The sequence below is a fragment of the Podarcis filfolensis genome, assembly GCF_964270895.1.
Source record: "Podarcis filfolensis genome assembly, chromosome: 8".
Classification (NCBI taxonomy): domain Eukaryota; kingdom Metazoa; phylum Chordata; class Lepidosauria; order Squamata; family Lacertidae; genus Podarcis; species Podarcis filfolensis.
The window spans coordinates 12833762-12848312 of record NC_139611.1 but is presented as its reverse complement, the minus strand read 5'-3'; the positions used below and the strand labels follow the sequence as shown (position 1 = coordinate 12848312).

At 47.8% G+C, this 14551-nt stretch overlaps 1 protein-coding gene across 1 annotated transcript in view; it reads right to left on the bottom strand.

Annotated features, from left to right (window-relative positions):
* Positions 1 to 237: 237 nt before the first annotated feature.
* ALDH4A1 (aldehyde dehydrogenase 4 family member A1) overlaps positions 238 to 14551 on the bottom strand; it is a 31343-nt gene continuing 17029 nt past the window's right edge. The window contains exons 11-15 of the mRNA XM_083628747.1: positions 11674 to 11718; positions 5740 to 5892; positions 4142 to 4263; positions 3574 to 3692; positions 238 to 1348 (exon numbers count right to left, since the gene is read on the bottom strand). Coding sequence (XP_083484873.1) covers positions 1236 to 1348; positions 3574 to 3692; positions 4142 to 4263; positions 5740 to 5892; positions 11674 to 11718 — 552 coding nt within the window. The 3' untranslated portion in view covers positions 238 to 1235. The remainder of the gene's footprint in view (positions 1349 to 3573; positions 3693 to 4141; positions 4264 to 5739; positions 5893 to 11673; positions 11719 to 14551) is intronic.

Sequence of the window (14551 nt, the reverse complement as noted above, 5' to 3'; positions counted from 1 at the left end):
CTGGGTTCTTACACCGGAGGAAAGTTGCCTCTAACCCCCTGATCCAGATAACCAGAACAAACTCAAGTGTGCGCATGTCACATGAATTGAAATCCTCAAGCCCAATGGCAGGATGTGGCCCTCCAGACCTCTGTATCTGGCCCTCAGGATCTCAAACCACAAAACTTCCCATCAGGCAACTTCTCCACCCCTTCCCTAAGTAAATGTATTTTAATAAGCCAAGTCCGAAAACGCATAAAATCTTAATCAGATTTACTAAGCTCTCTTTGTTCCAAAGGCACATACAAATATACACCCTATTACATTATTATTAACACTGAATTTAACAGCCGCGTTGAGCTGTTAAACATATTGCATGTTAGCCGCCCGCAAACCAATCATTCCATTTGAACTTCCCCCTCCAAATAACCCTTCTTTTATTTTCTTTGGAAAGTTGATGCCGGAATCTGGATAAAAATATATGGGCTGCAAAAATAGGCATCCTTAAAAAAAAATAAAAACCACCTTTGCCTTGCCCCACTTCAGTGATCAAATCTACAGCAGGTGAGGTTTATAAAGAAAGTGGCATTGTTGTCCAAATAATATTGGCCAATGGGAACTTGGGTTTTGGAGATTCTGTCCAAAAAAACCACAAAACCCCACAGGGGTTGGAAGGAACATGTCAGTAGTCAGCAAGCTTGCAATGCTCGCTGCTGATACGATCCATGCTCAGTCTGAAACCCAGAGGTCTTTTGGAGGATGCAACCCTCTTTTTCCAACCCACAATTCTGAGTGCAAAGGCTGCAGGATCAGCTCAGACAAGCGAATGCCCCTATAAACCAACGTTTTAACGAAGCTGCGCTTGGCAGAGAAACCGTATTCCTCTGCCCGGGTGGGAGCAGGGCACAGTTTAAGGTGGAAAAATGGAATGATGCAAACTTTTTAGAGACCTGGATCAAGATATCAGCATATCTGGAATCCTACCAAGGTTTAAAATGTGTTGAAATTAAGAGAGCTTTTTAAAGATTAAAATAATATTAATAATTAAAGGTTATTCCAAAGGCTAACATTGCACTGAGCCTCAATGTTTCCTCCAAAACAGGAAATAAGGTTCCCCAAGGGATTTGGGGAGGGGGCATCAGTTCCTAAACACACCTGTGCATTATGAGAGATTGCCACTACTTTAGCAGATCCACAGTGCGGTAGGTCAGTAACCCAACTGCAGCTCCAAGATAAAGGCACCGTCAAGAGCTGCATCATTGCATGTACGGATACTTCCAGTCCCCCAGGGGTGCGTGGGTTTCTTTGACGGCTTGGGGGGACGTCCAGCGCAGGATGTAGTGGGGGCTCCCGGGCTTGTCGTTCGTTCCTGTTTCCAAAAGGGGGAAATGCAAAAGGCAATCTGAGAACAACGATTTCCTTTTTTTTTTCAAAACACAAAACAAGCAAAGCAAGCTGCTAGACCTCATTGCGCCTCCGGCTACTTATTTCACGTTAGGGATCTTCTGTTGCTAACACCGTTTTCTTCTTCTTTTGCCTGCCTTTTCATTGGTCTTTACCTCTTTGCATTTTTAACTTTTTCTATGTTTTTCTTGCATGGTTCTGTTTTTATTGCTGTAAACCGCTTTGACGTACATTTTTGAAATGCTAATTTTTTAAAAAACAACAAGATATTCAATAAATAAATCTTGGGATTTGGAAGTATGCACTATTACAAGGAAATGTAATGTTACATTTCTTCTCAGCACTCCCTGTTAAGTCCTTTTGGACAGCCAACATGGTGTAGAGCAGGGATGTCCAACAGGTCGATCGCTATCTACTGGTAGATCCCTACGAGGTCTTGGTAGATCGCTGTTTGATCTCCGGCTCCCTTTCCTCAGCATCGTTGAAACTGACTCCTGCCCTGCCCTCCACTGTTGTCTGATCAGTGGAAGGGAAGACAGAGCTTTCCCTCTGTGGCTGTTATCACTCAAAGCAATATTATTGTGAGTGACTTTTTCCCTTCGACTTTAACACCCCCCCTAAAATGGAAAAAGCTCCCTAAGAAAAGCTCAACAACTTTGACCTGAACCCCCAAAAAGTGGGGGTAGACATTGCCAGATTTTAATTCTGAAAGTAGATCGCAGTCTCTCGGGAGTTGGCCACTCCTGGTGTAGAGTGTCAGACCTGGGAGAGACCCGGGTTCAAATCACCCCATTTGGCCACTTGAAGCACGCCCCCTGGGAGACCTTGGGGGACAGCCGCTGTCCCTCAGCCTAGCCTACCCCACAGGGTCGTTGTGAGGATAAAATGAGGGGGAGCACTAGGTATGCCACTTTAAGAAGAAGAAGAAGAAGAAGAAGAGTTTGGATTTGATATCCCGCTTTATCACTACCCTAAGGAGTCTCAAAGCGGCTAACAATCTCCTTTCCCTTCCTCCCCCACAACAAGCACTCTGTGAGGTGAGTGAGGCTGAGAGACTTCAGAGAAGTGTGACTGGCCCAAGGTCACCCAGCAGCTGCATGTGAAGGAGCGGAGACGCGAACCTGGTTCACCAGATTACGAGTCCACCACTCTTAACCACTACACCACACTAGCTCCTTGTAGGAAAGAAGATGGTTGTAGAATTGCAAGGGATTCCAAAGGCTCACCTAGGCCTCCTTCCACCTGCCTTGCCCCACCCCCTGGCCCTGAGTCTCCTCATAAGGAAGCTATGCCTGGAGGAAGAACTGTGAGGGGAGAGACTTCATCAGGCAAGGCCTCCTTCCACCTGCCTTGCCCCACCCTCCAGTCTCTGCTTCTCATTTTGTATTGTATTATGTTGTGCACTGTGGTTTGCTGTTGTTTTATTGATTGGAGTTTAGAAATTACTTGTTGTAACTGTTGAGTAGATTTCTGTTTAATTTTGAAATGCTGATATTTAATATTATTCTATATTGTTTTAATGAATGTTGAACATTATTTTATTTGCATATTGTATATTGTATTATGCATATTGTCTTATTTAGATGATGTTAGCTGCTCTGAGCCTGGCTTTGGCTGGGGAGAGCGGGATACAAATAAAAATTTATTATTATTATTATTATTATTATTGGCCAATTCCATGACAGATGGCCATCCAACCTCTGCTTAAATGCAATTATTATTGTTATTGTTATTGTTATTGTTATTGTTATTGTTACTGTTATCATTATTATTTATACCCCACCCATCTGGCTGGGTTTCCCCAGCCACTCTGGGCGGCTTCCAACAGAATATTAAAACACAATAACCTATCAAACATTAAAAGTTTCCCTAAACAGGGCTGGCTTCGGATGTCTTCTAAAAGTCTGGTAGTTGTTCTTCTCTTTGACATCTGGTGGAAGGGCGTTCCACAAGGCGGGTGCCACTACCGAGAAGGCCCTCTGCCTGGTTCCCTGTAACTTGGCTTCTCGCAGCGAGGGAACCGCCAGAAGGCCCTCGGCGCTGGACCTCAGTGCCCGGGCAGAATAGTGGAGGTGGAGACGCTCCTTCAGGTATACTGGGCCGAGGCCGTTTAGGGCTTAAAAGTGACTAAAACAGAGGAGGAAGGCAGAACCCAGCGCAAAACCCCACCCAACTTTCGCTCTCGCACACCTGAGGCCCGGGATCCGCCGAACGGCTGCTGCGCCACGACGGAGCCAGTTGACTTGTCGTTGATGTAGAAGTTGCCGGCTGCGTTCCTCAGGACCTTTGACGCTTCGTCAATGACGGCTCTGTAAGAGACATAGAAACGGGGGGGGGGGGGAGGAAATCATGTTAAGACAGCACGAGGCCACACCTGCGCGACAGGTCACACAGACAACCCAGAAGACCAGGGATGGAGTCACTGGATGTGCTGGGGGGGCAGCCAATGCCTCTCTCAGCCTAACCTTCCTTGCAGGGTCATTGTGGGGTTGAAATGAGGAGCACAGACAGAACCATGCACACCGCACTGAGCTCTTCGGAGGGGAAAAAGTGGGGTACCAACCCAATGAAATAATAAGGAACAATAATAAAAGTGGATCCTTGTCTTGGAAAGACGGCCCAGAATCAAAACCCATACCTATCTAAAATTAGTTCCTCCTCTGTTGACTTGCTCGCACCACCTGATTTGTACTATGCTGGCAAATGTGGTCAGGATGAGACCCTGTAGGGGGTGGGGGGGGTGGACTCCAGTGCTTACTTATCTTGGGCAAACACTGCCCCCGTGAGGCCATACGGAGAAGTGTTGTCAATCAGCTGAAGGATGTCTTTGTACTGACTCTCCGGGTAAACATACACAGTCAGGATGGGCCCGAAAATTTCCTGAATGGGGGGGGGGGAGAAGGGGGGGTATAGATAAGAGACAAGAGATGCATCTCTGAGAACAGCATTGGTGTGAGTGTCTAAACCTCTGCAGATCTTCAGGATCTGTCCCGAAGCTTCCAACATTCAGCTTAGATAACACCTAGAGTCGAACTTAGCTGGATGCCACATAATGGGTCTACTCTGAGTAGGATCCCAACTCCCAGTGTTGTCCCAGACCACTGGCCAAGCTTGGCTAAAGCTGATGGGAGCTGGAGCCCCAATAACACAAAGAGAGTTGCAAGTTCCCAATCCCTGAACCAGGCTGTCACTTTTGCCTTTACTGTCCCTAGATGCCTCCATCGCTTGCCTTCACTGCCCCCCAGCTACCTCCATCACATCATATAGTGCAGAGATGGGCGATCTATTGATCTCTGGATGCTGCTGGACTACAGCTCCCATCATCCCTGACCATTGTCCCTACTGGATGAAGCTAATGGGACCTGGAGTCCAACGACCTCTGGGTTTTTCCCCGGAGTAGAACGTGAGATCCAACATAAAATGTTTCTGCCTCCAGTCTTAACAGATCAAAGGCTTTTTTCTTTCTAAGGTAAAGGGACTCCTGACTGTTAGGTCCAGTCGCGGACGACTCTGGGGTTGCGGCGCTCATCTCGCTTTACTGGCCGAGGGAGCCAGCGTACAGCTTCCGGGTCATGTGGCCAGCATGACTAAGCCGCTTCTGGCGAACCAGAGCAGCGCACAGAAACACCGTTTACCTTCCCGCTGGAGCGGTACCTATTTATCTACTTGCACTTTGACGTGCTTTCGAACTGCTAGGTTGGCAGGAGCAGGAACCAAGCAACGGGAGCTCACCCTGTCGCAGGGATTCGAACCGCCAACCTTCTGATCAGCAAGCCCTAGGCTCTGTGGTTTAACCCACAGCACCACCTGCGTCCCTTTTCCTTTCTAGAGTAGGGTAAATGCCTTCATCCATGGTACCCACCTTGGAAGCTGTGTTTTTTGGGGGGGATACACACAAATACTGTTGGCAATTTTTGCTTTAGCAGCCAGCTGGATCAGGCACATGCCTCATCCCAGCATCCTGTTCTCTCAGTGGCCAGCCTGATGAAACCCACAAGCAAGACCCGAACCCAATCCCCAATAATAATAATTTCTTATTTATACCCCGCCCATCTGGCTGGGTCTCCCCAGCCACCCTGGGCGGCTTCCAACAAAGTATTAAAATACAATCCCTTCTTGCAATTTCCAGCAACTAGTATCAGGAACATTGCTGCTTCTGACTGTGGAGGCAGAGCACAGCCATTCAAACCCACCCACCCAAAATTTGTCCAATCCCCTTTCAAAGCCACCCAAGTTGGATCTTGTGACTTCCTAGCCACACCCTAGCTTTCCGGCTTCACACAAAATGTGTGTGTGAGCCACGGAGGATGGTCAACGTTCCCCTGGGAAGAAACGCTGCCCCCTTCGAAGACTCACCTCTTGCATGATGGGGTCTTTCGGGTCCTTCGTCTCAATAATGCACGGCTGGACGAAATACCCAACCTTATCGTCGCACCCGCCTCCGGCCAGGATGCTGAGGTTCGACGACGTCTTGGCGTGGCCGAGCCACTTCTTGATGCGCTCAAAAGACTGGAAGAGAAGAAGGACATAAGAGCATAAAGAGAACCTTCCAGATCAGGCCAATGACCCATCAAGTCCACCATCCTGTTCTCACGGTGGCAGAAGAGGAAACCAGCAAGCAGGATCTGGTCACAAGAGCCCTCTTCCCCTTCAAAGAGCTAGTGTGGTGTAGTGGTTAATAGCGATAGACTCGTAATCTGGGGAACCGGGTTCGATTCCCTGCTCCTCCACATGCAGCTGCTGGGTGACCTTGGGCCAGTCACACTTCTTTGAAGTCTCTCAGCCCCACTCACCTCACAGAGTGTTTGTTGTGGGGGAGGAAGGGAAAGGAGAATGTTAGCCGCTTTGAGACCCCATTCGGGTAGTGATAAAGCAGGATATCAAATCCAAACTCTTCAAACTCTTTCCGCTGTTTCCAGAAACTAGCATTCAGAAGCATGGCTGCCTGTGGCTAGCAGCCATCGATAGTCTCCTCCTCCTCCATGAATTTGTCCAATCATCTTTTAAAGCCACACAAGCTGGTGGCCATCACTGCCTCCTGTGGCAGGGAGTTCCGTAGTTTAACGATGTGCTGCATAAAGAAGTTCTTTTATCCCTCCTGAATTACCATATCCCACGTTCAGCTTCATCGGATGCCTACGAGTTCTAGTGCTATTTTGAGAGGGAGAAAAAACCCTTTCTCTATCCACTTTCTCCGTGCCACCCATAAATTTATAAGCTTCTATCGGCTCGCCTCTTACTTACCAGTGTTTTCCAAACTTGGGCCTCCAGCTGTTTGTTTTGGACTACAACTCCCATCATTCCTAGTTAGCAGGACCAGCGGTCATGGATGATGGGAATTGTGGTCCAAAAACAGCCGGAGACCCAAGTTTGGGAAAACATTGCTCTAAACCAAAAAGTCCCAAACGCTGCAACATTCCTTCATAGGGGAGTCACTCCACCACCACCACCACCCTTTTGATTAGTTTGCTTGTCCTTTTCTGAATCTTTTCCAACTCTATAATATCCCTTTTGAAGGGAGGCAACCAGAACGACACACAGTATTCCAGATGCAGTCGCACCACAGGTTTGTATAATGGCATTATGGCACGGGCAGTTTCCATCCCCGCCCTACAAAATTTGGGTCCGACCACCGGAATGGAGGGTTTGTGAAGGAAGGCCCAAGTCCTGCACCCACCCAGATTGCATTCGCACAACCGCCTGCATTTGGGTGATTGATGCCAGCACCCCGACAGCACTCTACTGTGTCGACTTCAGAGTTGTTCTCCGCTGAAAATCGAGCATCACCAAGGAGGTTAACATTACTTAGACTCCACAAGGCATTACTAGCATATACAGTGGTACCTTGGGTTACATACGCTTCAGGTTACATATGCTTCAGGTTACACACTCCGCTAACCCAGAAATAGTGCTTCAGGTTAAGAACTTTGCTTCAGGATAAGAACAGAAATCGGGCTCCGGCTGTGCGGAAGCAGCAGGAGACCCCATTAGCTAAAGTGGTGCTTCAGGTTAAGAACAGTTTCAGGTTAAGAACGGACCTCCAGAACGAATTAAGTACTTAACCTGAGGTACCACTGTAAAGCCCTTAATAGCTTGGGACCAGTTTGCTTACAGGGTCGCCTTAATAGACACCCACACGACTGCTAAATTCTGCAAAACTGCCACTGTTACAGGTGCCTGTTGTACACTATGCAAAAGATCTTTTTCATGAAGGCGGCACCTACACTTTGGAACTCCCGGCCTTTTGAAGTCCAGAACGTGCCAAAACTCACGGTGCCCTTTTCGGCGCCCACCAGAAACATTTTTTTTTGCCTATCCACGCGTTCTTCGGCTGACCACCAGTTTTAATTCTTTCGGAAGTTTTCGGATACTCGCCGATTTCATCATTTTGTTTGTTTCCGTAAAGCGCTCAGAGGTTACACAGTGGTACCTCTGGTTGAGAACTTAATTCGTTCTGGAGGTCCGTTCTTAACCTGAAACTGTTCTTAACCTGAGGTACCACTTTAGCTAATGGGGCCTCCCGCTGCTGTTGCGCCGTCGCTGCACGATTTCTGTTCTCATCCTGAAGCAAAGTTCTTAACCTGAGGTAAAATTTATGGGTTAGCAGAGTCTGTAACCTGAAGCATATGTAACCTGAAGCGTCTGTAACCCAAGGTACCACTGTAATGCCCCCAAGCGGTGGCTCCACTTGGGGGTGGGTTGAGCTAGATGGAAGGGACGGAGGCCGCCCCTGACCTTCTTAGGAGGGCCAAGCAAAGGAAAGAAGAGGAGGATTCTGGGAAACAAGAAACTTGCCCCAAAGATAGATCCCCGTGGTCAGTGGCGCCTATTCCCAACCCCTTTGGGTGTGACGAGAGATTAGCCCGATTCAACAGGAGAAGCAAAGGACTTCAAAGGGAAAGTCTTCGGCTACGGGAAAGGGGAAATGTGCCTAGACGGAGCGAAGCAGGGGAACGTGAGGGCGGGGAGCGAAGAGGAGGAGGAGGAGGAGGAGGCGATGGCAGCGGTGGGGTTATCATTATTGACAGATGCCTGCTCCTAAGCTGTGAAAATACGTCTTTAAAGAAAGCATTTGCCGGCTCAGCCGTAATCTCAGCAGGGATTCGCTCAGCAGAAAAGGCAGGAATGGAGGAAGCTCAGCTCCTGGGAGGTGGAGATAGCAGAGCGAGGGGGGGCGAGGAAGGAACCGAGGTGGGGGTAACGCCACGCAGGACCCAGAGACTGGGGAGGGGGGTGGGACAGGGAGCCATGGAAAGCGGGACAGGGAAGGGGAGGTGGCTGTGGGATCGCTGGCTGTGGGTCGGAGAAGTATGGGGAGGCCAGACCTATATCCCTAGGTGGAAGGAGGAAACAGGTTTGCTAATTTGGGCCTTTTTTGGTTCCTTTTTATCCCACCTTTTTCTCCCGAGGAGCTCAAAGCAGCCGACGTCGTTCTCCTCCTCTAATCCCCACAACAAACCTGTGAGGTAGTTTAGGCTGCCCCAAGGCCACCAAGCGAGTTTCATGGCCAAGTGGGGGGTGGGTGAATTCGAACTCTGGTCTCTGGGGTCCTAGCCCAACGCCATAACCACTACATCACACTGCCTGCAGTGCAAGTGATGCACTCCGGAGTTTCATTGAGGATTATCCCGAGAGAGGTTTTCCACCAAGTTTTCCAGGACTAAGCAGCAACCTGCACTGCAGAAGGGCAAAAATCTGCCATAGCCATGAACGTCTTTTGAACCCCTGTCTGGACAGGGATAGACTAACTTCTGTAGTCTATGCTCTGGTAATCTCTAGGTTGTTGTTGTTGTTTAGTCGTTTAGTCGTGTCCGACTCTTCGTGACCCATGGACCAGAGCACGCCAGGCACTCCTGTCTTCCACTGCCTCCTGCAGCTTGGTCAAACTCATGCTGGTAGCTTCGAGAACACTGTCCAACCATCGTCCCCTTCTCCTTGTGTCCTCCATCTTTCCCAACATCAGGGTCTTTTCCAGGGAGTTTTCTCTTCTCATGAGGTGGCCAAAGTATTGGAGCCTCAGCTTCAGGATCTGTCCTTCCAGTGAGCACTCAGGGCTGATTTCCTTCAGAATGGATAGGTTTGATCTTCTTGCAGTCCATGGGACTCTCAAGAGTCTCCTCCAGCACCATAATTCAAAAGCATCAATTCTTCGGCGATCAGCCTTCTTTGTGGTCCAGCTCTCACTTCCATGCATCACTACTGGGAAAACCATAGCTTTAACTATATGGACCTTTGTCGGCAAGGTGATGTCTCTGCTTTTTAAGATGCTGTCTAGGTTTGTCATTGCTTTTCTCGCGGGCGTCTTTTAATTTCATCACTGCCCCTTCATGGATCACTGCCTTGCCGTGGCGAAGGAGCTTGAATAACTCAGAGAAGCTATGAGCTATGCCGTGCAGGGCCAGCCAAGATGGAAGGTCATAGTGGAGAGTTTTGACCAAACGTGATCCACCTGGAGCAGGAACCGGCAAGCCACTCCAGTATCCCTGCCAAAAAAACTCCATGGACAAAGACTTCTAGGTTAGATCACTGCAATTGCATCTGAGAATGGTTCGGAGGCTTCAAGCTGGTCCAGAATTTGGTGGCCAGGTTGCTCACTGGAGCAAGACGGCATGAGCATATTGCACCGATTCTGGCCCGACTGCGCTGCTTGCCAATTTGTTTCCGGGCCCAATTCGAAGTGCTGCTTTCGATGTATAAAGCCTTAAACGCCTCAGGACCGCAATACCTCAAGGACAGACTCTCCCCATAAAACTGACCTGGACCCTGGGCCCTTCTTCACGTGCCTCTTCTGTGAGAAGTCCAGAGGGTGGCAACACAAGAACGGGGCCTTTTCTGCAGTGGCTCCCTGTCTGTGGAATGCTCACCCCAGGGAGGCTCGCCTGGCACCTTCATTGTACACCTTTAGGCACCAGGCAAAAACATTCCTCTTCAACCAGGCCTTCCACCTCTATCTGTGGTTTTTGAGAAGTGGGTGAGACGCATTTCCCCACCCCCACCTTGATTTTAGTGCATCTATGTTGCAGGGGTGTAGTTGTGAGTTGCTCTGGGTTGCCTTGGGCAAGATAAAGCAACTAGCCAAGTTTATTAGGGAATAAATGGGGGTCTCAGGCCCAGGAGCTGATTTGAGGTCCTCTAAGCCTCTCTGTCTAGCCCCTAGGACTCTTGCCAGGCCACACCCCCTCCTCTGAGGCCACACCCCTCACTGCCCCTGCTTTGCACCCCACTTCCCTGGCTGGGAAGTGCTTCCCTTGAACTCTGAAAATGCCTCTTCCTTCCTTGGGTGGGGGCACAGAGAAGGACATGCGACTGTTTTATTAAAGTACCCAGTGCCGGATTTACGTATAAGCTAAACAAGCTATAGCTTAGGGCCCCACTTTCTTGGGGGGCCCCCAAAAAATTTAAAGAGGGAAAAAACTGGATGTACATTTCCAAAATATAAGATAAAAAATCAAGTAATATAAAACCTATATACAGCAACAGTAGTGTAGGTCCATCAATTACCATATAGCATACATTCAACACAAAAACCAGCGACCATTTGTTGTTGACAGCTGGACATATAAAAGGCCCCATTAGCTTCAGTAGCTTAGGGCCTCACCAAGCCTAAATCCAGCCCTGAAAGTACCCTATTGCGCAAAGGCAAAATTTACCTTTCTTGCCCCTCCCACTTTTGCCTCTGCCCCCACCCACCATGACACATGGCCCCCGAAAGCCTGCCTAGAAGGGAATGTGGCCCTCGGTCTGCAAAAGGCTGGGCAAGCAGTGGCCAAAGGATAAGGAGTGTGCACATGTGTTGTTGCTGCTAAATTTGTTGCATCCCAATCTTTCTCAAAAAAAGCCCTGGGGTGGTGGCTACCAGCAGCTAAGACACAAAACGGATTTTACAGAAACCATAATCTAGAATCCGGTTTGATGCTCAAAATAACCAAGAATCCCAGCTTGGCCATACAATTCTCCATTAGTGATGGCGGTTGGCGCCCACTGGGCCCAGTAGGGCAGAAGGCAGGGAGCCAAACAGCAGGTGGCGCTAGAGCAAAAGACAGGGAGAGCGAAAGACTGGTCTGGTTGCAATACAAAACCCAGGCAGGGAATCACTAGCTTAGGACAGAGTCTACTGGGCCAATGAGATCAACGCTACAGCATCCCGAAAGTCTGCAAGGATAAATGAACAAAACCAGCGTAGGGGGCAGTCAGAGGTGCACAGGGACAGAATTTCCATAGAGAAATCCTGATTTCACCGTACAGAATTACTGGAGCAACCAAAAAAAAGATACCAATGAAGCCCGTTACCTTGTGGTCGATGACAGCAGAGAAGAACGTCTCAAAATCTGTCGGCTGGGGAGAAAAGAAAATGAGGAAGAAAAAAGTGAGATGCCACTTGGTTTCTGTTCTGCCCATCTCCCACCAAAGCGAGGGCTGCATTCATGTCTTACGTTGAAGGTACTGTGATACCATTTCAACACCTCTTTGGCTTCCTCTGAAGGATTCTGGGAACTGTAGTTTGTTAAAGGTGCTGAGGGTGGTCTGAGATCCCTCTTCCCCTCCCAAGTTATTCCCTGGGAAGATGGATTGATTGCTAAACTGCTTTGGAAATTGTAACTCTGGGAGGGGAATGGGGGAACCGCCTAACAAATCTCAGCAGCCTTAACAAACTACAGTTCCCAGAATCCTTTGGAGGAAGCCATGAATGTTTAAAGTGACATGATAATGCTTCAAATTTTCAGTGCAGATGGGGGCTTTTGTTGCGATCAGCGCTGTTTCCGTCACACTACAGTTCCGAGTCCCACTAAAAACTATTAATCTCGCTATCTGCAATGGCCGAAACTAATGTAATTAATTGCCAAATGAAGTTCAGTGTCTTTAGGTACAGAAGCTACTATCATCAATGCTTTCCCCAAAGAATTCAGGGAGCTGTAGTCTGTTATGGCCCCTTCATGGATCACTGCCTTGCCGTAGCAAAGGGGCTTGAATAACTCAGAGAAGCTATGAACTATGCCGAGCAGGGCACCCAAGATGAACAGGTCATAGTGGAGAGAAAAGTTATGATGCTGGAAGATGAGCCCCGCAGGTCGGAAGGCGTCCAACATGCTACTGGGGAAGAGCGGAGGACAAGTACAAGTAGATCCAGAGCTGATGAAGCAGCTGGGCCAAAGCCGAAAGGACGCTCAGTTGCGGATATGCATGGAAGCGAAAGGAAAGTCCAATGCTGTAAAGAAAAATATTGCATAGGAACCTGGAATGTAAGAACCATAAATCTGGGTAAGTTGGATGTGGTCAAAAATGAGATGGCAAGAATAAATATTGACATCCTGGGAATCAGTGAACTGAAATGGACGGGAATGGGCGAATTCAGTTCGGATGACTATCATATCTACTACTGTGGGCAAGAAACCCGTAAAAGAAATGGAGTGGCCTTCATAGTCAACAAAAGAGTGGCGAAAGCTGTACTGGGATGCAATCTCAAAAATGATAGAATGATCTCGATACGAATCCAAGGCAGACCTTTTAACATCACAGTAATCCAAGTTTATGCACCAACTACTGGTGCTGAAGAAACTGAAATTGACCAATTCTATGAAGACTTACAAGACCTTATAGAAGTGACACCAAAGAAGGATGTTCTTCTCATTATAGGGGATTGGAATGCTAAAGTAGGGAATAAAGAGATAAAAGGGAAAACTGGCAAGTTTGGCCTTGGAGATCAAAACGAAGCAGGGCAAAGGCTAATAGAGTTCTGTCAAGAGAACAAGCTGGTCATCACAAACACGCTTTTCCAACAACACAAGAGACGACTCTACACGTGGACATCACCAGATGGGCAACATCGAAATCAGACTGATTATATTCTCTGCAGCCAAAGATGGAGAAGCTCTATACAGTCAGCAAAAACAAGACCTGGAGCTGACTGTGGCTCAGATCATCAGCTTCTTATAGCAAAATTCAAGCTTAAACTGAAGAAAGTAGGAAAGACCACTGGGCCGGTAAGATACAATCTAAACCAAATCCCTTATGAATACACAGTGGAAGTGAGGAACAGGTTTAAGGATTTAGATTTGCTGGACAGAGTGCCTGAAGAACTATGGGTGGAGGCTCGCAACATTATACAGGAGGCAGCAACTAAAACCATCCCAATGAAAAAGAAATGCAAGAAAGCAAAGTGGCTGTCCAACGAGGCCTTACAAATAGCGGGGGAGAGAAGGCAAGCAAAATGCGAGGGAGATAGAGAAAGATACAGGAAATTGAATGCAGATTTCCAAAAAATAGCAAGGAGAGATAAGAAGGCCTTCTTAAACGAGCAATGCAAAGAAATAGAGGAAAACAACAGAATGGGAAGAACCAGAGATCTTTTCAAGAAAATTGGAAATATGAAAGGAACATTTCGTACAAAGATTACCATAATAAAGGACAAAAGTGGTAAGGACCTAACAGAAGCAGAAGACATCAAGAAGAGGTGGCAAGAATACACAGAGGAATTATACCAGAAAGATATGGATGTCTCGTACACCCCAGGTAGTGTGATTGCTGACCTTGAGCCAGACATCCTGGAGAGTGAAGTCAAATGGGCCTTAGAAAGCACTGCAAATAACAAGGCCAGTGGAAGTGATGGTATTCCAGCTGAACTATTTAAAATTTTAAAAGATGATGCTGTTAAGGTGCTACACTCAATATGCCAGCAAGTTTGGAAAACTCAGCAGTGGCCAGAGGATTGGAGAAGATCAGTCTACATCCCAATCCCAAAGAAGGGCAGTGCCAAAGAATGCTCCAACTACCGCACAATTGCACTCATTTCACACACTAGCAAGGTTATGCTTAAAATTCTACAAGGAAGGCTCAAGCAGTATGTGGACCGAGAACTCCCAGAAGTGCAAGCTGGATTTAGAAAAGGCAGAGGAACCAGAGACCAAATTGCAAACATGCGCTGGAATATGGAGAAAGCTAGAGAGTTCCAGAAAGACATCTACTTCTGCTTCATTGACTATGCAAAAGCCTTTGACTGTGTCGACCACAGCAAACTATGGCAAGTTGTTAAAGAAATGGGGAGTGCCTGATCACCTCATCTGTCTCCTGAGAAATCTCTATGTGGGACAAGAAGCTACAGTTAGAACTGGATATGGAACAACTGATTGGTTCAAAATTGGGAAAAGAGTACGACAAGGCTGTATAATGT